The 20,307-nt window shown below is 36.2% G+C and overlaps 1 protein-coding gene across 1 annotated transcript in view; it reads right to left on the reverse strand.

Annotated features, from left to right (window-relative positions):
• The window catches only part of LOC150079903 (tetraspanin-11-like), a 95,995-nt gene that overhangs the window by 43,007 nt on the left and 32,681 nt on the right, over nucleotides 1–20,307 (reverse strand). The window contains exons 4-6 of the mRNA XM_090383275.1: nucleotides 12,947–13,021; nucleotides 5,711–5,815; nucleotides 571–762 (exon numbers count right to left, since the gene is read on the reverse strand). Coding sequence (XP_090239401.1) covers nucleotides 571–762; nucleotides 5,711–5,815; nucleotides 12,947–13,021 — 372 coding nt within the window. The remainder of the gene's footprint in view (nucleotides 1–570; nucleotides 763–5,710; nucleotides 5,816–12,946; nucleotides 13,022–20,307) is intronic.

The following is a 20,307-nucleotide window of genomic DNA, read 5'->3' on the forward strand; positions in this document are numbered from 1 at the left end:
GTTTCTTATTATACTCATCAGAGTCATTAGGCCTATAACACACCCCTACTCTCAATTTTGATCTCCCAATGCTTATGTCACACCAAACTGACTCAACACTGCACTGTCCAGCAATGTCGACTGGCTTCACTACCTTGGATTTTGTGTTACTTAACTAATGGCATAACTCCTCCCCCCCCTTCCTATCATGTCTATCCTTCCTGTACACATTGTACTCCTTTATGAGATTTGTTGTATATTAAGTCTATGCAAGTGTATTCACATTGTATAGATCAAAAAACCCACCTGAAATAACTCACAGAAAAAAATCTTATATTTTCTATCTAAGACTGGCTAACTGCAGCCCTTACTAAAAAGCCTCTTAAGAATTCCTGCAATCTCCAACAGGATTCAAACCCAGACCTTTCCAAATAAGTGACAAGTTGTGAAACTGCTATATTGCATGGAGGAGCCTTCAAATGCAAAGAGTCTTTTGTTGTCCTAACATAAAATGCTCTTTGGGGGGGGGGGGAATACAGAAAAAAAGTCTAAAAACTGTCTTGTACATGACAATAAAAATAATAAACTCACAGTATTATTTATGTGCATATCATTATACACTTCTTTAAAGGGAGGAACTCCTTTGGTACAATTCAAATTTTCTTTATGTTCCTGCTTACAGCATTCAGATATAACTACATCAGAATTTCCTTTTATCCTTTGTTCTCTCCACCAAAAAGTGAATGGCCAATCTTCTGGACCATTAATGCCACAACACTTATACTGAAAGAAAATCAAATATACATAAAATATGCAAAATAATTAGTTAATACAGCATAATGTGTCACACAGAAAATAAAGTAATTTCCTTTTTTACACTATACCCTTATTAGAAACAACAAAAGCTTAATGATAACAGCATAAAAGAATGAGATACTTTTATCTCATTCTTTTATCAATTTTTTTGGATAACTTAGATCACTCAATCAGAATTCCAGAATAACTGGTATCCAATAAGCTTGGTATCCAATAAATTTCACAATTTAAAAAAATTGTGAAATTTATTGGATACAAAGCAATTTCTATCATATTCAATGACTAATGAGTAAATGAAGTAGGCTGTGTACTCAACCACTCTAGCAATCTTATTGTAAAATGATGTTTTGCAAACTTTGGCATTCACTATCAAGTCTCTCGAGTTCATTATTAAACAAAAATGTGCCTGCTGTTTCTTGTAAAGTTAGTGGTTAACTTGGTATCCTTAGAGGTTAGCCTAACTTCAATAAACTAGATTCTTAACTAAACCAGAGATTAGACTTATATAAGAATATTAGTCTAACCTTGGCACAGGTTAATCTAAGGTATCTTGGTGTCCTTGATTTGTCTAAGTTTGGTATCCTGTGTTAGACCAACCTAATATACCAAGGGAATGACTGGCCTCACAAGACTTAGCAGGTGATTTTTCAAGACTTGATATTGAATTCCCAAGTTGAGTTCAAAATGTTATAATTGTTAGAACAAAATTGTCAGAGCCTACTTCATTTATTCATTAGGCATTAAATGTAATACAAATTTAGGTTATATTCTTTTCTTAAGAGATCCAAGAAATGATAACACTAACACCATAGAACAATGATTTCCTTCTTCAGGAATATTAGGTGGCTTCAGTGTATCTCTTTTTTGCACTGATTACAAAAACGAAACCAAAATCTTTTTATCATATGATTTTTTTTTTTTTTTTGAAAATTACATTTATTATTTCTTATAAAAAGCCATCAAAATTACTGTCATCACACTAAACCTCTGGTCAGAAGAATGTAATCATGAGCAGATTTAAAACAGTTTACTGTTTGAAATATGTGGTGAAGGAACAATATTTTTGTTTGTAACCTAACATAATTTAACCTATCTGTACTTCAATCAATGTGTCTCAAATGTATCAAGAAGTCAGATAGCTATTGTTATAAATGTGGGGAATTTACTTAAAATTTTTAAAGCAAATTTTTACTCAAGTGATTAAGATGAATGAATTACAAGGTTTGGCAATGAAGTTCCTGGACCGGTGCACTGCAGTTATGTTCAATGAGTTTGAAAATAAACAGAAGTGGTATGTCGTAGTTCATCCAACAGAGATTATCCAGTACACTGACAAGTAGTACCCAGTTTCATTAGTAGTGCTAACATTCTGTGTCATGATTTTACAAAGGAGCAATGAATGAATATCAAATTTTGCTTTAAACTGGGAAAATCTTCAGAAACATATGAATTATTAAGAACTGTTTATGATAATGAAACATTACATCGTACCAGTGTATTTGAATGATATAAGCAGTTCAGAGACAGATGAGAGGAAGTTCGCAATGACCCAAGAAGTTGACGGATGCCTGTCCATCAACCTCTTGAAATGAGGACAGTTATAAAAGTTCAAAAAATTGTGGCAAGAGATTGCTGTCTGACCTTTAGAACAATGGCTGATGATTTGGATATGAATAAAGAAACAATTTGTCAAATTCTACATGAGGATTTAGGAAAAAGGAAGGTCTGTGCAAAATTTGTGTTGCAGAGACTCACGGACGAACAGAAGCAACAAAGGGTGTCATCATGTGAAGACTTCATCCAGACTTGTCGAGATAATTCTAATTTCCTTGATTGTATTGTCACTGGAGATAAGTGTTGGGTGTTTTGGTATGACTCAGAGGCAAAGCATCAGAGCGTGTAGTGGACTTCAAAATCAACAGCAAGGTCCAAAAAAAAAAGTTTCATTTATATAAGTCCAGGATCAAGATGCTGATCATGTTTTTCAACAAACATGATGAGTGTGATTCACAAGGAATTTGTACTTAAAGGGGAGGCAATCAATGCTGCATTCTATGTACAGATGTTTCAAAGACCACTGAAGAGTAATTCCTGGATGAAGCCACAATTTCAAGAGAAATACAGCTGGTTCTTAGTTGCATGACAATGCCCCTGCCCATTCTGCACTTGTTGTGAAGACATTCTGATGAAACAAGGCATCATACAAACCAATTATCCACACTACTCTCCTGATATAGCACCAGTAGACTTCTTTCTCTTTCCCAACATGAAAATTGCCCTCAAAGGAAAGAGATTTCGGAATTTTGAGGACATAAAGAAAAACGTAATCACAGCTGAACATCATCTCTTTGGACACTTTCAATGACTCTATTCAAAAACTTTTAGAATAGTGTAATAAGTGCATTCAATCTGGTTGTGATTACTTTGAATAAAAATAAAACCATTTTTGAGCTCCTTCTGTGTTCTTTTTATTGCATCAATCTAGGAAATTTATTGCCATATTATTGGAATATGATTAAATTTGTGAATATTGATTTTCCTTTATAAAAACTGTAACTAACACATAGGTTAGTGCAAAAGCATCATTTTAACGTAGCCATTAGTTAAATTACCAAAGTAGTTAAATTAATTAATTAACATTGTTTTGGTTATATCTCATATTGTGAATACCTTCACAACGAGCTGCCATGGTATTGTACTACCTTGAATAAGTAACACTTCATCAGTGGAAAAGACTACTGTTACTTGTTGTTCTCACTTAAAAAGTGTTGCTTTAATAACAAGAAAGAATTAAGATATGTGTAAAGTTTTCAGGAGGGAAACAGATCAAAAATTTTATTTAATAATCACTACAGGTATATAATTTTCTAAAGTGTCTCTTTTAGGCAATTAGTAAATATTCTCCAACCTGAAGAAGAGATACAAGGTAGACAAAAAAAAAAATTTCACTTAGGTATGTAATACAGAATATCACAACTAGCTTAATAAAAATATTCATGCCATTTTTTGCCAATATTAAAGCTTTAAACAATTGCAAACAAGTTATTGCAAACATGTTTAAGTTAACTTAAACAATGAAATGCTAGTATAATGAATTCATGCAGGCACCCAAAATGCATAGTTCATCTCGGGCTAAGAATACAAGACCAGCTCCAGATCATAATCAGAATAAGTACTTTCATATAACAAAATTCTCTTAATGTCATTGATAGCATAAGTTTATTTAAAGATAGTCACTTTACGATCTTTGACATCACTTGTGAATGATTGTAAAAGCCAGAAGTACCTACTCTTCATACTTGATGCATCACTCATTTGTTTTTTTTTTTTTTTTTAAGGAGCATTAGCAACTAAGGCCATATTGCTCGGGAATATGCGGTGGTCATTCCCTGACCTTTCCACATCCTCCGTATTTGGTAGTGATGGGCTCGAACCCCAGTCTAATCAAGAAGTGTGTGCTGCGCACTGCTGCTCTTTCCCACCTGGCTACGGAGGCACCATCACTCATTTGCATGTATTTGACTAAATATGTATGTGCTTCGAGTGGTAACTTTTGAAACAGTCTTGTTTGCATAATTCTCATCTGCATCATCTTCACTGTATATCTACAAATATGAACACTTTCTATCAGTTTGTTTTCTCTGCAGGTGCATCAGAGTAGTTTAGCTTAAATTACAGTCACCGTGTCATTTAAATTTTGAAGTCCATAAAAATGAAATTATAAAACTTTAATGAATTTTTTGAAGGTATACACCACTGAAATGATATACACTACTTTTTGTGGAAAAAAAAAAAAAAAAAAAAACTACTTTAATTGGGATTCTAGACTACATATAAAAATAATTTTCTCAGAAATTTCTCATAATTCACTTCATATCAATTTGGAGAGTTTAGAAAATTTAGAGAGCCATATGTTTAATTTGTTCTGAAAAACTTATAAGATCAATGCTGAGTACCTCTAGATCAAAATCATACTAATGTCATAGCTAAGTAATATTCAACTGAGAAGCTCTCAAGTATCCATTATGTGGGTTTTTCAGTATTTTAATTATACTATATTATATTAATTAAATATTAACAAATTTGCAAAACATTATCTAGACACCACCTATAAATCTTAGTACCAGGATTAAAGTAAAAATTTCACAATCAGTTTTTTTGAGGTCATACTAAAAAATTTCTAATACTCTGAACTATCCAGAGTTAGCTGTATAATAATAAAGCCACTTCGGTAGTTTCAGCAACTACAAATAATTACATATGACCACTGAAAACCTGCTACAGCATCCTAAAACAGATTTCCCAATACTGAACAGGTGACATCTGTTACTTCGTATAATAATTAAAAACTTTACAAACTCTGTATTTAGAAAATTTTTATTTCAGTTGGGATATGATACTTATGAAGTTTCAGTATGGATTTAATACCACTTCAAAGAACATGTAAGCTTTAGGTGCATCAGTGGCTTAGACAATATTGCACTATTGTTTATTATGTCTGTTAAAGTGTGTTCATGGGCCAATTTGCATGTTTTGTGGACTAAAAAAAACATAGAATAACTCACGAGCAAAAACCCTACCCTCTCTGCCTAAGATCAGCTGGAACCAAAGAAAAGGTGTCCAAATTACTTTGACACATTCATTTTCATAGTACAGTATATAATTTATAATCTACACCACTGCTGAATTTTACATGAATAGGAAGGTGCAGCAGTAATCAGTAAATATTTGTTATCTAATTTTTTGATAGCCATACTTCTCCAATTCTAACACAATGAATGATATAAATTAAAAGCCAAAAACTATACTGAAGGAATCCTAAAATTGACATTATCAACCTAATGAATATTTTAATTTTTAAAGTTTTTGACATTAAGAAAGTGTAAATTTACACTTAATTAAAATGTACACTTACTTTGGAATGGAAATAACGCATGCCTTCATTAAGACTAAGGTGATCTGGCTTTCCAAAGTCATTCATGAAGCGTCTTATGCCTTCTTGATTAATAACACTTGAAATCTAAAAAAAAAAAAAAAAAAAAAAATATTTTTAATTATATGAAAATTACTTTATCCACATCAAAATCGAAAGTACAGTGGCAGACAAAAAAACCACATCACTTGTGAATTTTGCAAATAATGTGTTTTGTGCTAAATTGTGGGTTGCAGAAATGTTCGAAATGCATTTGTTAGATGAAATATATATCTCTGTGAATGAAATTCAATAAAAAGACTCCACTTGATATACCTAATTATCATAAATATCTTCCCAAAGGGTAAAATGCATAATTAATGGAATATGAGAAATCATGCAAATGGAAATCATGACAACCAAACATACATTTTATTGAATTTACGTGTACAAACTGAAATGACAAGTTAACGTAATGGTATTATGTACTGTAAATCAGGAAAATAAGTTCTCAATATTTTGTTGTTCCTCCTCAAGCTGCAATTACAGCCTTGCAACGATTTGGCATAGAGTTAATCAACTTCTGGATATACGGTTGCCCAATTTCGTGATACCACACCCTTATAATGCTCTCCTGCAGCTAAATTTTACTTGGCTTCTTCTGAGCAATTTTAGATGACATTATGTACCAGCAATTTTCGATAGGGTTCAAATCTGGACTGTTGCCATGCCAGCCCAACACTGTAATGCCAGCAATTCTTAGGTATGACTGCACCCTAAGGGAGAAAAACAAGAGAAAACATTGGTGTAAGTATGTTTTAAGCCTTGTGAGACAAGAAGACAAACTCATCATTAAATCTAAATAGCATAAAACTTACAATTTTGCTGTGTGGCAAGGTTCTGAGTTCTGTTGAAAATTGCAGTTTTGGACATCTGTTTGGTGATCCCTAATAATAGGTTTCAGGCACTCCTCCAAGGTAGAAGTGTAGATTTCATTCACCGTTCCATTAATAAACTTCATTCGTCCCACCCCTTTGGTTGTTATGCATCCCCAGACCATCTGACCGGCGGGGAACTTTACAGTTGATGTTATGCAGTCAGGATGGTATGCTTCTGATTTTCATCTTCTGACTTCACTTCCCATCCGCGCCATGAAAGTTGAATTTCGATTTGTCAGATTTGTCAAAAAAGCAGTGGGACACCACTGCTTTTTTGTCCATGAAACATATGTTTTAGCCCAAGCAAGTTGCTTCTTCCTCATTTGTGGGCCGATAAGCATGCGGACCACATTCCGAAAGCCAACTTTGGATAGTTCATGCACTTGTTTCAACACTAGAGGCCATCTCAAAGTCCAGTTTTAGATCAGAGCACTAGCACGGCAATTACAAAGGCATAGCAGTTTCAGATATCAATCTTGGGCAGGTGTAGTCACTCTCTTACAGCCTGATCCAGGTCTTCTCTTCACACCAGTTTCATGCTTTAATTTCAACACCCAGGATACCCTTGAATGGTGGCAGCCTATGTCATCAGCAATAACACATGCAGAAAGCCCTTCCTGGGACAGAGCAACAGCTACACTTTTTTTTCTTGATCAACTGAACATATCGAGCCATTTTTTTTTTTTTTTTTTTTTTTTTTTTGTTAGTTGTTGGCACATCGGCTTCTGTGGCCATATTGCACCTCCCAAGGTTTTTGCATTTTCTACTCTGATCCAAGCCTGAGGCAGGATTTGAACCCACGACCTTTGGGTTGCCAGGCAGGCACTTTACCCACCCGGCTAGCCTGGTCGGCATATCGAGCCATGCTTACCCCTCTGCAAAACAGCATACTAATAGGCATGTATACCCCCTTCCAAGGCCGTATTTATAGAAACGGCTCATGCAATACCTTGCAATTACTGTCTGATGCAATGCCTTTACCTTTGCTTTATGACAAACAAAATGACTGTAATCAAACAATATCTTATACGTTTTACTACAAGTGTTACTTTTTTTTAAGGTAATGCATTTTTTTTTTGTCTGCCACTATATGTACAAAAATTTATCTATACAAATTGGAGAAGTTTTAAAATGATATTTATCTGATATGATTATACCAGTCATATATGAACAAAATTAAACACGACATGCAATCATTTTAATAGCTATCTTTTCTGTTTCATTTAACAGTTCTTTCCAGATTATTTCATCAAATTAAAAAATTTTGGATAATAGTTTAATTGTTGGATAAGAAGTTTAATATTGACAAATGCATGGTACTGCATATGAGTAGCAATAATCCCAGATTAATGTATCAACTATGTGTTACAACACTAAGGGTACCAGGGAATGAAAAAGACCTGGGGTAATTGTGCAGCCAGACATGAAATTCTCTGAGCAGTGTAGATGTTGCTGCTTAGATAACTCACAGAGCTTTGTCAGTGATATACAGGAATTTTGCAAGCAGGAATAAGTGATTATCCAATTATATAAGACAATGGTTAGGCCACATCTTGAGTAGTGCATAGAGGTCTGCAAGAACCTGAATGCTGTACTCAACATTAGAATATTGCCTCAGGGACTCACATCTGGTGAGTATGGGCTTGGCAAACCCAGGGTCTTGAGCTGGACATCATCATTCTTCTCTTTCTTGCCTTCTTGGTGATTCCTTTCTACTTCTGACTCTCTCTCTCTCTCTCTCTCTCTCTCTCTCTCTCTCTCTCTCTCTCTCTCTCTCTCTCTCTCTCTCTCTCTCTCTCTCTCTCTCTCTCTCTCAGGGTAACATGGGAAGGTTATTTATTTTTTTTTTTTTTGGCTGGTGCAGCATAAGCCTCAGGCTTCCTTGCACCATATGGCTAATAATAATAATAATAAGAGCAGAAAAGTGTTGGAATGAGTGCAGAAAAGAGGTTAGTGCACAAAAAGTACTCTTACTAAGAAATATTTCAGCTGTGCAAATTGCAGTGTCCGAAAACTAGGCACTTGTTGTTGTTGTTGTTGGATTTTAGCAGTAAAGACAACTAAAGCCACGTTGCTCCAGTTATACTATCTGTAAATTGTGTGTGTTCCAAGGTCAATTTTCTGTCTGCTGGACAAAAAAAAAAAAACTCTAGTTTCCAGGAGAAAAAACCCTTGACATTTCAAAGGTTTTTGATTGTGATTGGCATAAAGGTCTTCTAAATAAGCTTTTGTCTTATGGTTTGCCAAATGTTTTTTTGTAATTGGGTATCCAATTACAATTTAGAGTTTTCTCTCTGACTGCCCAATGTAGGTGATGGTAGATGGCTCTCTGCCTTCTAACTTCTCCACTAATGAAGGCTTTCTGCAAGGTTTAGTTCTTTCTCCCACTCTTTTATATTAATGACCTTCTTCCATTGACTGGAAATCCTATCCATACTTTTGGTAAGGATAGCACATTCCAATTCACATTCTAGTTTGAGAAACCTTGCCCTGCACAAACAGCTTCAACTTCTCTAATCTCCATTACCAATTCATCAAATGCTGATCTCCAGGTAATTCTCTAGTGAAACAAAGATAAATTAGTTGATTTCAATCCTTCTCACAAAAAGGATTCTTATACTCCTATGCTTATCTTTAATGACACTCCAATTTCTGGACAAGATCATATATCTCTATTGGGGATTACCCTGACTTCTAATCTTTCTTGGCATAAGCAGATTATAAATATTGCTTCATCTGCATCTAAAATGCTGGGTTTTCTCTTTCACTCTCAATGTTACTTTTCTTCCAAACAGCTGTTCACTCTGTACAAATCACAAATATGACTACCATGGAATATTGTTCCCACATCTGGGGCAGTGATTCCATTCAAAAGAGGGCAGTTAGGTTAATTAATGATTCATCTCAGTATCTCCATTCTCTGTCTCATAGATGTTCTGTTTCTGCTGCATGTCTTTTCTATAGATATTTTCATAGGCACTGTTCTTTGAATTTGTGCTCTCACTTCAAAAGCAGTCCAAACTTGTGCCGCAACCAGTCAACATTCTTTTACTGTCCAACTTCAAACTCACAGAACCAACTTTTCTTCTTCCTCATTTTTTCATTCAACTTCCACTTTCTGGAACAACCATCCTTCACAGATATTCCTGAAAATTACAATCTACAGAAGTTCAAGTTCAATGTCAATAAATATCTTCTTTCATCTTCTCAACCCTCAATCCATGTACAGTACTAAATACTATAGGGGCGAAGGTAAAGAAAGCCTGCACGAGAAGAACGACGAGAAACATCGGATAACTTACACGGAAAATTAGTTTGCCGATACGGCACTCTAGTGCTGCTCACTCAGTAAACAGACGGTAGGTGTTACGGGTCTGGAGCAAAGTTGAGAACGATATACTGATCGACGGGTATCGAGGCAAACGAGTAGGCGTGGCAAACAACGTGCTGATTGGTGTGCGAACACAACACACAATAACATCGGTTTAGTATCACTGTGGCAGCACTAATGGTAACTTGTCCTAATCGCACATGCCCTAACATTTACTCTAATGGTGAAAAAAGGTCAGGTTACCTCAACTTGAATCCCATGGTAGCTTGAACCCCTCCCGAAGTGGAGGGGGTAACCTAACCTTTTTTCTTTAGAATCAGTCATATTTAGAAATACATTCATAAAAAAAAATTTTTTTTTTTATGACTGTATTTTTATTTTCTTGTTCAATAATATGCCCTAACAGTGAAAAAAGGTCAGGTTACCTCCACTTGAATCCCATGGGAGCTTGAACCTCTCCCGAAATGGAGAGGGCAACCTAACCTTTTTTCTTTAGAATCATGAGTGGACTAGAACATAAATTGTTTATTAATAAAATATTAATTTTTTATTACTGTACTTTTATTTTTAAAGACACTCATGCGGAAATTTCTTCCATCTTTAAAAGATTCATCACTACTATTACCTCTTCACCGTTCATTACAAAACTATTATGCACCATTCTTTACTGGTAAATACGCATCATAATGTCAACCAATGACTACACAGTAGCTTGTCGTCTGTCGCACCCACCACCAATCATTTGATTGTTTGCCACGCCTACCTGTGGGTAGGCGTGGCATATGGGATACATATAAATTAATGAGTGACATGGAAGCCTATGATAGATATAAGCTGGTCTGTAACCAAGTCACAAAAGGAGATTAGGCAGGCAAAGGCAGATTATGAGAAATTCTTGGCAAAGGATGCAAAAAAAAAAAACAGAAAAGAGTTCTTTATCTATGTAAACTCTAGAAGGAAAGGGATGAATCAGAGTGGTCCACTGGATATTGATGATTCAATGGTTGAGGATCCTGCTCATGTGGCTAACAAACTAGATGAGTATTTTGCATCTACATTCACACATGAGGAGTTATTCAGGAAGGGGAATGCCAGAGGTGAAGTAAACTCTGGCAGTGAGCTAGATGATTTTGTAATAACTGAGAGGAAAGTGGAGGAGAAATTGTTGAGGATAAACATAAAAAAGGCACCCGGGCGGATGGGATCTATCCAGTTATATTAAAGGAAGCAGCAAAGGAAGTAAGCAAACCCTTAGCCATAATTATGAGAGCTTCTTTGGACTCAGGGGAGATACCCATAGACTGGAGATGTGCAAATGTGACCCCAATTCACAAAGGAGGATCAAAGGCTGACACAAGTAATTATAGACCTGTGAGTTTAACTTCCGTTCCAGGAAAATTAATGGAGGCACTGGTTAAAGAAGCACTGCAGGATAATCTAGACAAGACTTCAGTTATAGCTCAGACACAGCATGGTTTTGTTAAGGAAAAGTCTTGCCTGACCAATTTGATTGGATACTATGATGCAGTTACAAAAGAACTGGATGCAGGGAATAACTTTGATATTATATATTTGGATCTTAGAAAGGCTTTTGATACTGTTGCACATGGAAGACTGCTGCACAAATTGTAGCTGTGTGGCACTGGAGGCAAATTGCTGCTATGGATAAAGGGATGGTTGAGGGGGAGAAGACAGAGAGTGGCAATCAATGGACACTGCTCATCGTGGACTAATGTTATTAGTGGAGTCCCTCAGGGTTCAGTGTTGGGTCCATTGCTGTTTTCTGTATTTATAAATGATACTGATGATGGTATATCAAGCTTAATGTCCAAGTTTGCAGACGATACAAAGGTTGGCAGGGTTGTTAAGGACACTACTGACACTATGCTGCTGCAACAGGATCTGGAAAGGTTGAGCAGATGGGCTGAGAGGTGGCAAATGAAGTTTAACATTGACAAATGTAAAGTACTACATATGGGAAACAGTAACCCCAGAGCAACGTATCAACTCTGTGGTACTACACTGACAGTGGTAGAGAATGAAAAGGACCTGGGGGTAATTGTGCAGGCAGATATGAAGTTCTCTGAGCAGTGCAGACGGGCTGCAAGGGTAGCTCATGGTGTCTTGTCAATGATATACAGGAATTTTTCTAGCAGGGATAAGGAGGTGAGTATTCCCTTGTATAAGGCAATGGTCAGGCCACACCTTGAGTACTGTATACAGGTCTGGAGGCCTCATTTCAAGAAGGACGTAGAGCTGCTGGAACGAGTACAGAGAAGGGCAACAAGATTAGTGAATGGAACAAAGGGTTGCTCTTACGAAGAAAGGCTCAAGTTTTGCAAATTACAGTGTCTGGAGACTAGGCACCGGCGAGGTGATCTGGTAGAGGTGTATAAAGCCTTGAATGGTTTGAGCATGCTCAATGCCGATAGGATCCTTCCTCTTGCTTAGAATAATCACCCGAGAGGGCATAAATTCAAATTGAGGAAAGACAGATGTAGGATAGATGTGCAGAAATTTGCCTTTAGCCAGCGGGTAGTTGGCTGGTGGAACAAACTTCCATCCCTTGTTGTGGAAGTTTATAGCCTAAATAAATTTAAGGCTCAGCTCGAATGGTATTTTGAATGAACGGAGGGGTGAAATGGGAGTGGTTTTTTTTTTGTTTTTTTGGCTGATGCTGCATAAGCTTGCTTTCTTGCATGATATGCCTCTACTAATGCTAATACCAATACAGAGTTACACACACCATGTATGTATAACCTTGTATTAAGATGTTCATTTACATGCCTCAACAAATAGTCATATTCTTATAATATCACTATCTTATAAACTACTCTGACCCTATATCACTATCCCTAAGTATAAACAGAAAAGTTCACTGGCCTTATTCAAAAACATTTTATACACTGGTGTATAAAATAATCATTTTTACATACTATTCTCACACTAAGAAAGGATGAATGAACTTACTTCATCTTGATAAGCAAATGCAATTCCACCAGAGATCAATTCTAAAACCAATAATGCTCCAACTACATACAGGTACTAAAAGGAAAGATTTTACATTATACTTTCCGGTAAATTAAATTAATAATATTAAATAAATAAAAAATGAAAGCTGTATATATAATATCAGTAATTTTGAAATATTAAAAAGGAATCTAGAAACAAAAGTGTAATTCAGTACAATATTCAAGTGCTTCCATAGAAGAAATACTATAAGTTAAACTGCTATTTTGAAGCATTTTTAGGATGGAGTGGAGCAGGAAGAAATTAAGAAAATATTCAATGAGAAAATAGTTTAAATAAGCTTGCATAACTACCGACTTTTATAAATCAAAAAGCGATTCAAAAGCTGAAATGTATTTGCTTTCTGGCTACAGCTGGAACTGCATTGTCCAAATGATGTTTCATTTAGACAGTAAATTTATTTTAGTAATTTGTAAATTACTAAAATAAATCACTACAGTGAGTAAACTACACTATCATCATGAAATACAATAAAATGCAGTTTCAACTTCATTTATAAATTTATTTAATTCTAATAAATAGTATTGGCTAACCAAAATATTTTATGTTCCAAAAGTTACTTGATGCAGACTATAGTGCACCATGCTAACTTACATAAATTGCCTACCACAGATATATTGCCACTAGTGACATGATTGCGCTGTGGTATTTAATAAACAACTTCAAAATAATCTAACTGTCTTCTACAAATTTTTATTAAAAAAAATTAAAGACATTTTTAAAGTAACCTAACTCTCCTAAAACAGGATTTGTTCTTAACAGAGATTAAGTTACTTTAAAAGTAATCTAACCTCTTTTAAGAACAAACTACCTGATAACCACTGGCACATTATCAATTCAGTAGCCGAGGCTAAAAACTCAAAACAGACAAATCTAATAACCTGTAATAACAAGTATACTAAATTCCACAAAAAAGCAACACTGAAATTAAAAGATATATAAAAATATTAAAAACTAAATTTTTATCTAAAAAATATAAAATGTGTATATGTAACTTTTGAAATATATGAAGTCCAGATATATATTTTTTTCACCCAATGTTATGATGTGGAACACTTTCAAGAAGTAGCAGTAACCATTTCAGGAAATCAGCACTTAAAAGTAAATTCAGGAAAAGACACATATTTTGCATTTTAAAAATATTTGCATTGCAGTAATTGCTGTTATCCACCTCAACATTTGCAAATTGCTTCTGAACTTCATCCACAGCCATATTTTGTATCATAATTTTTTAAAGGCAGGATAAAGGGAGAAAATTATTCCAAAAAAGTATCAAACAGAAAAGAAATTTGCACTTTCAATGTCATAAATTCTTGCAACCTTTGCATTGATTCACACTTCCTTCAAATGGAACTTATTAAAAATATATATAGTTGCAAACTATGATGAAGTAGTTTATCTGCAAGTGTATGGTTATATCACTGTTCTCTTTTTGGCAACAAATGAAGTGATAATGTACTCCAAGCAATGGACTACTTTCAGTACAACTAGGCTCCACAAATTTTGACAAGGGTTCTCTCAGAAATTCCGTTAATTTTTGAGTGGGCATATATAGCATCAATCAACAGAGAAAAACTTGTAAAATTTTGTGTGAATTTAAAAAAAAAAAAAAAAAAAAAAAAGTGAAATTTTAGTATTTCTCAAGCATATTAAATTTAAGCTTGTTGTTGTTGGTTTTACGGTGCAATGGCAGCTAAAGGCCATTATGCACTAAACAATGGTAGGATAAATTTAAGCCTGCCATAGATCATTAATTATTTTTTCCAATGGAGAGGTATAGTTGTCAAAAATTCTTTACGGCTCTGTTTTTGAGTAAAACAGGCTTAATAAATAATAGTTTTAATTTTTCAAAATGAAAGCTATATAGCTTTCATATTGGTTTTGTTTTTGCTCATTTTTTGAAAAAAGTTGATCTCAAAGCATTTACAGAAATAATTTTTTTTTTGGATAATATGACTTGTTTCAAAATTAAATTTAATCTTATATATTATCAGAATTAAGAATATGTTTTTTAAAGTTTACCATTTTCAACTATTTCTTATAATTTATTCCAAAAAAATTGGTGTATTCTGTACACTAACATGCCATGACTTTTAATGTGACTGGGAAAGGATTAAAATGTAAATCTGTAGAGATGGTCTGAAAAATTATATTCAATTTATCAAAGATGAATATGATATTAAGTAGAAATTTACAAGATGCTTTACTCAATTAGAAGGAAGGAACATGGATATACAAGTATTTTTCACAACTTAGGAAAGGATTTTGATTTTTCAAAACTGGTTGTTTCTTATGTGACACTAATGGCAGTCCTTTTTTCTGCTGAATCTAAATCCCCCCCTCACGGCCAGAATCGGCTTTCTCTTTTTTTCATCTTTACTCTTCACCCTTTCTTTTTCAGTTTTTAACTTTGATATATTTTCTTCACTTTGGCAAAATTTGGTATAAATTCAGACAAAGCCAAAGATGAAAGTTTCTGACAGATCACCTCCTCATAAAAATAAACTAATAGTTCCTGCTGGTCAACCAATATTTGCAAACTGCCAAATGAAAGCCATCTGATACAAACATGTTTTAATTATCTTCTTGGTCTCTTTGCTATGATATCAATACTACTAAATCCTGTCTTTTTTTTTTCTTTTCTTTTAGTATTTCTCTCCAAGAAATGAAATAAATCTCTAAGAATGTAATTCACTTTGGCTGACAAACATGTTGCAGTATTTTTTGCAACAAGAAATTTGTCTGTGAAAAATTTTCTAGACAAGTGAATTAAATTACCATTTACTTAATTTCAGTTAAATTAATTAAATAGCAAAGACAATCTATAATGATCAATCCTTGTTTCTGTCATTTTTATTATTGCTGACACCATTCTTGTGGTCTACCATAAACAGAACCATGTCGACAACAGAATTCCATTCATTATTTAACTTGCATTTTATTTAAATTCTGAAAGCATCAAATTCCCTGTTTTGTTCAGTAGAATAAACTTCCAGGGAAAGTACAGAAAGTAGAGTAGCAATTCTCAATATTTCATCATCACAAAACATTAAAACAATGAGATAAGTCTTAGCATCTGTAGTAGTGGCATGTGATGCAAGAAAGCAAGTGTATGAGCTTATGCAGCATCAGCCAAAAAAAAAAAAAAAACAACAAACAATCCGCTCTAAAATGTTTGTCCAGTTCCTCCTTAAATTTATTTAACCTATCTAACTTCCACAACGAGAGATGGAAGTTTGTTCCGGCAATTAACTACCCGCTGGCTAAAGGCAAATCTCCACACAAATATTCTACATCTGTCCTTCCTCAATTTCAATTTATGCCCCCTTAGGTTTGTAATTAGCATAAGCACATGATACAAGAAAGCAAGCTTATATAGCATCAGCCTAAACATCCTTATTTCACCCATCCACTCGCTCCAAATGTTTGTCAAGTTCTGCCTTGAATCTATTTAAGCTTTCAAATTCTATGACAGATGGAAGTTTGTTCCAGCAATCAACCACCCGCTGGCTAAAGGCAAACTTCCGCACATCTACCCTACAAACCGTCTTTCCTCAATTTGAAATTATGCCCTCTCAGGTGATTATTCTGAGCAAGAATCCCATCAGCATTGAGCATGCTCAAACCATTCAAGGCTTTATACACCTCAATCAGATCACCTTGCAGGTGCCTAGTCTCCAGACACTGTAAGTTGCTGCACAGTACTCAAGGTGTGGCCTGATCATTGCCTTATACAAGGGGATAATCACCTCCTTATCCCTGTTAGAAAAATTCCTGTATATCATTGACAAGACACCATGAGATACTCTTGCAGACTGTCTGCACTGCTCAGAAAACTTCATATCTGCCTGAACAATTACCCCCAGGTCCTTTTCATTCTCTACCACTGTCAGTGTGTAAAGTGTATTGATGTCTAACGGCACCAGGGGTTTTCCCCAGCTCCGCATCGCTTTCATTGTAGGTGTACCAGTTCACTGGGAAGGCCAGAGCTTTAAAAGTGTGTGGATTTTGTATATGTGTAGTGTTGTGTATCGTTGTTCATCTGGCCGTTTAGCCGCTGGACCCCTACTGAGGCCCAACGTTGCCCACACTTGGCCTCGTGGAGGCAGACCAGGTACACAGAATGAAATTTTACTCTGGCAGACCCTGCCACCTAGTTTCCTGAGATTTCAGTGACTAGGGCCTAAAACAAAAAAAAACTTGGTAGGGGTGAGTGCTGGAATTAGAAAAGCCAATTGAGGTGTATGCGGTTTAATTTGGACGAAGTTAAGTTTTTGCAGTTTGTGTGGGATTATACGCTGGCATATTAAGCAGAGTAGGGGGCTGAAGGCTGGGGGGAAAACACAGAAGTATGGGGACGATAGAGAAGGCGACCCCAGGATTTTCAGTGAGGCAGGCCCAAGCCCCACCAGGAGAAGAATCAGGGTTGGCAGGGGTGGAGAGGAGACAAGACTGTCTCCTCCTCCCCATAACGGCACCATATCAGTGGAGGGGAAAGAGAGTAAAGGTACCAGGCAAGGGAGCCCAGTACAGATCGCCTTCAGGCATTGACAGTTGTGAGCACGTGGGAGTCCAAACGATCTGAACCGGATCTTCTTTGGTGATCTTTTTCAATATAGGAGTCAAATCTCAGTTGCAGGGTCATACATGAGCAGTCTTGTCCTATGGTTGGTCATGTAACCTGTTCAGGTCGCCTACTGTGCATGTTATGAGGATGCAGCATTGGGTCCTAGTGATATCATTTTCTTAGTTTGTGCATTGGTCATTTGGTTTAGTCATCTAGTTAGTGGTCCAGTGCAAATAATTTGTAACCAGTTCATATCAAGTCCTGTGTCAGTTTGTCTCTGGTTCAGACGTAGATCTTCCTGGTTGTCAGTTCCCTCGTGAACAAGGCTAAATGATGGTCATGTTCATGGTTGTGGGTTATTTGGTACAGTTTTCTTGTGTATTCCAGTTTTCTCTAGTCCTGGTTTTGGGACTGATCATCAGCTTCTGGGTGCTGTGCATGGTGGTTTGCTATAAGTGCTCGCCTTCTAGCAAAGAGTTTCTGTGCAAAAATGGTAAGGGCTTTGTATTCTTGTTCCGAGTCGAGAAGATGCTGTTCCATGTTCTGCGGGAAGTAGATGATAGCAGTGGTGAGCCCACATCGCAGGTCCTCATACTGGTTGCAGTCATATATGAGATGTTGCCATGTCTCCGCGTGGCCACAGAGGCAACGGGGATCCTCAGTGATTCGGAAGCTAGATAGTTTTGCATTAAATGGCCAGTGCGCTGTGAGCAGAAAGGTGACGTGGAGTCCCGGTTGGAACCAACTCGGGGGTTTTGGAAAGACTCTGTTTACGCTAGGGAGGAACTTCTTGGTGATTTCCCCTTTAGTGGATTCTGTCCACTGATCCTGCCATTCCTGTTGGAGGTGGTCAAGCAGTCTGGTTTTTTCAAGCTGTCAGTGTGGTACCACACAGTTGATACGTTACTCTGGGATTACTGCTTCCCATATGTAGTACTTTACATTTGTCAATGTTAAACTTCATTTGCCACCTCTCAGCCCATCTGCTCAACTTTTCTAGATCCTGTTGCAGCAGTATACTATCATTAGTGCCATTAACAACCCTGCCAACCTTCGTATGGTCTGCAAACTTGGACATTAAGCCTGATATACCATCATCAATATTATTTATAAATACAGAAAACAACAATGGACCCAACACTGAACCTTGAGGGACTCCACTAATAACATCCACAAACTAAACAAACATTTTGCATCTACATTCACACATGAGGAGTTATTCAGGAAGGGGAATACCAGAGGTGAAGTAAACTCTGGCAGTGAGCTAGATGATTTGGTAATAACTGAGAGGAAAGTGGAGGAGAAATTGTTGAGGATAAACATAAAAAAGGCACCCGGGGTGGATAGGATCTATCCAGTTATATTACAGGAGGCAGCAAAGGAAGTAAGCGAATCCTTAGCCATAATTATGAGAGCTTCTTTGGACTCGGGGAAGGTACCCATAGAGTGGAGATGTGCAAATGTGACCCCGATTCACAAAGGAGGATCAAAGGCTGACACAAGTAATTATAGACCTGTGAGTTTAACTTCTGTTCCAGGAAAATTAACGGAGGCACTGGTTAAAGAAGCACTGCAGGATCATCTAGACAAGACTTCAGTTATAGCTCGGACAGCGTGGTTTTGTTAAGGGAAAATCTTGCCTGACCAATTTGATTGGATACTATGATGCAGTCACAAAAGAACTGGATGTAGGGAATAACTTTGATATTATATATTTGGATCTTAGAAAGGCTTTTGATACTGTTGCACAAGGAAGACTGCTGCACAAATTGGAGCAGTGTGGCACTGGAGGCAAATTGCTGCTATTGATAAAGGGATGGTTGACGGGAAGAAGACAGAGAGCGGTAATCAATGGACACTGCTCATCGTGGACTAATGTTAATAGTGAAGTTAAACTAAAAGGAGTTTAACTAACAGGTCTGTAATTACTTGTGTCTCCCTTTGATCCTCCATTGTGGATTGGGGTCACATTTGCACATCTCCAGTCCATGGGTACCTCCCCTGAGTCCAGGGAAGCTCTCATAATTATGGCTAAGAGTTTGCTTACTACCTTTGCCACCTTCTTTAATATAACTGAATAGATTCCATCCACCCCAGGTGCCATTCTTGTGTTTATCTTCAACAATTTCTCCTCCACTTTACTCTCAGTTATTACAAGATTATCTAGCTTACTGCCAGAGTTGAATACACCTCTGGCATTCCACTTCCTGAATAACTCCTCATGTGTGAATGTCAATGCAAAATATTCATTCAGTTTATTAGCTACCTCAGCAGGATCATCAACAGTTGAACGATCGATATTAAGTACTCCAATCTGATTCATCCCATTCCTTCTAGAGTTTACATAAGTAAAGAACTCTTTGCTGTTTTTCTTTGCATCCTTTGCTAAAGATTTCTCGTAATCTGCCTTTGCCTGCGTAATCTCCTTTGTAACTTGGTTACAGACCAGCTTATATCTATCATAGGTTTCTGTGTCACATGTTAATTTATATGTATCCCATCCATTTTTCTTCTCTGTCCCATGTCTAATTAGTTCATCTGACATCCATTTAGGTCTAAATCTTGAACAATATTTCTTTGTTGGTATGAAAAGCCTAGTGGCTTCCAAGATTAATTCTTTGAATGCTTCCCATTTTGAATTTGCTGTTGGTAACATCATCAGTTGGTTCCACCGTATAGAATTTAAATACTGTCTAAGATCACCGTAGTCACCTTTACGAAAGCAAAAACCCTT

The sequence above is a fragment of the Mastigoproctus giganteus genome, chromosome 10 (genome assembly GCF_048544385.1).
Source record: "Mastigoproctus giganteus isolate SK-2022 chromosome 10, ASM4854438v1, whole genome shotgun sequence".
Taxonomy (NCBI): Eukaryota; Metazoa; Arthropoda; class Arachnida; order Uropygi; family Thelyphonidae; genus Mastigoproctus; species Mastigoproctus giganteus.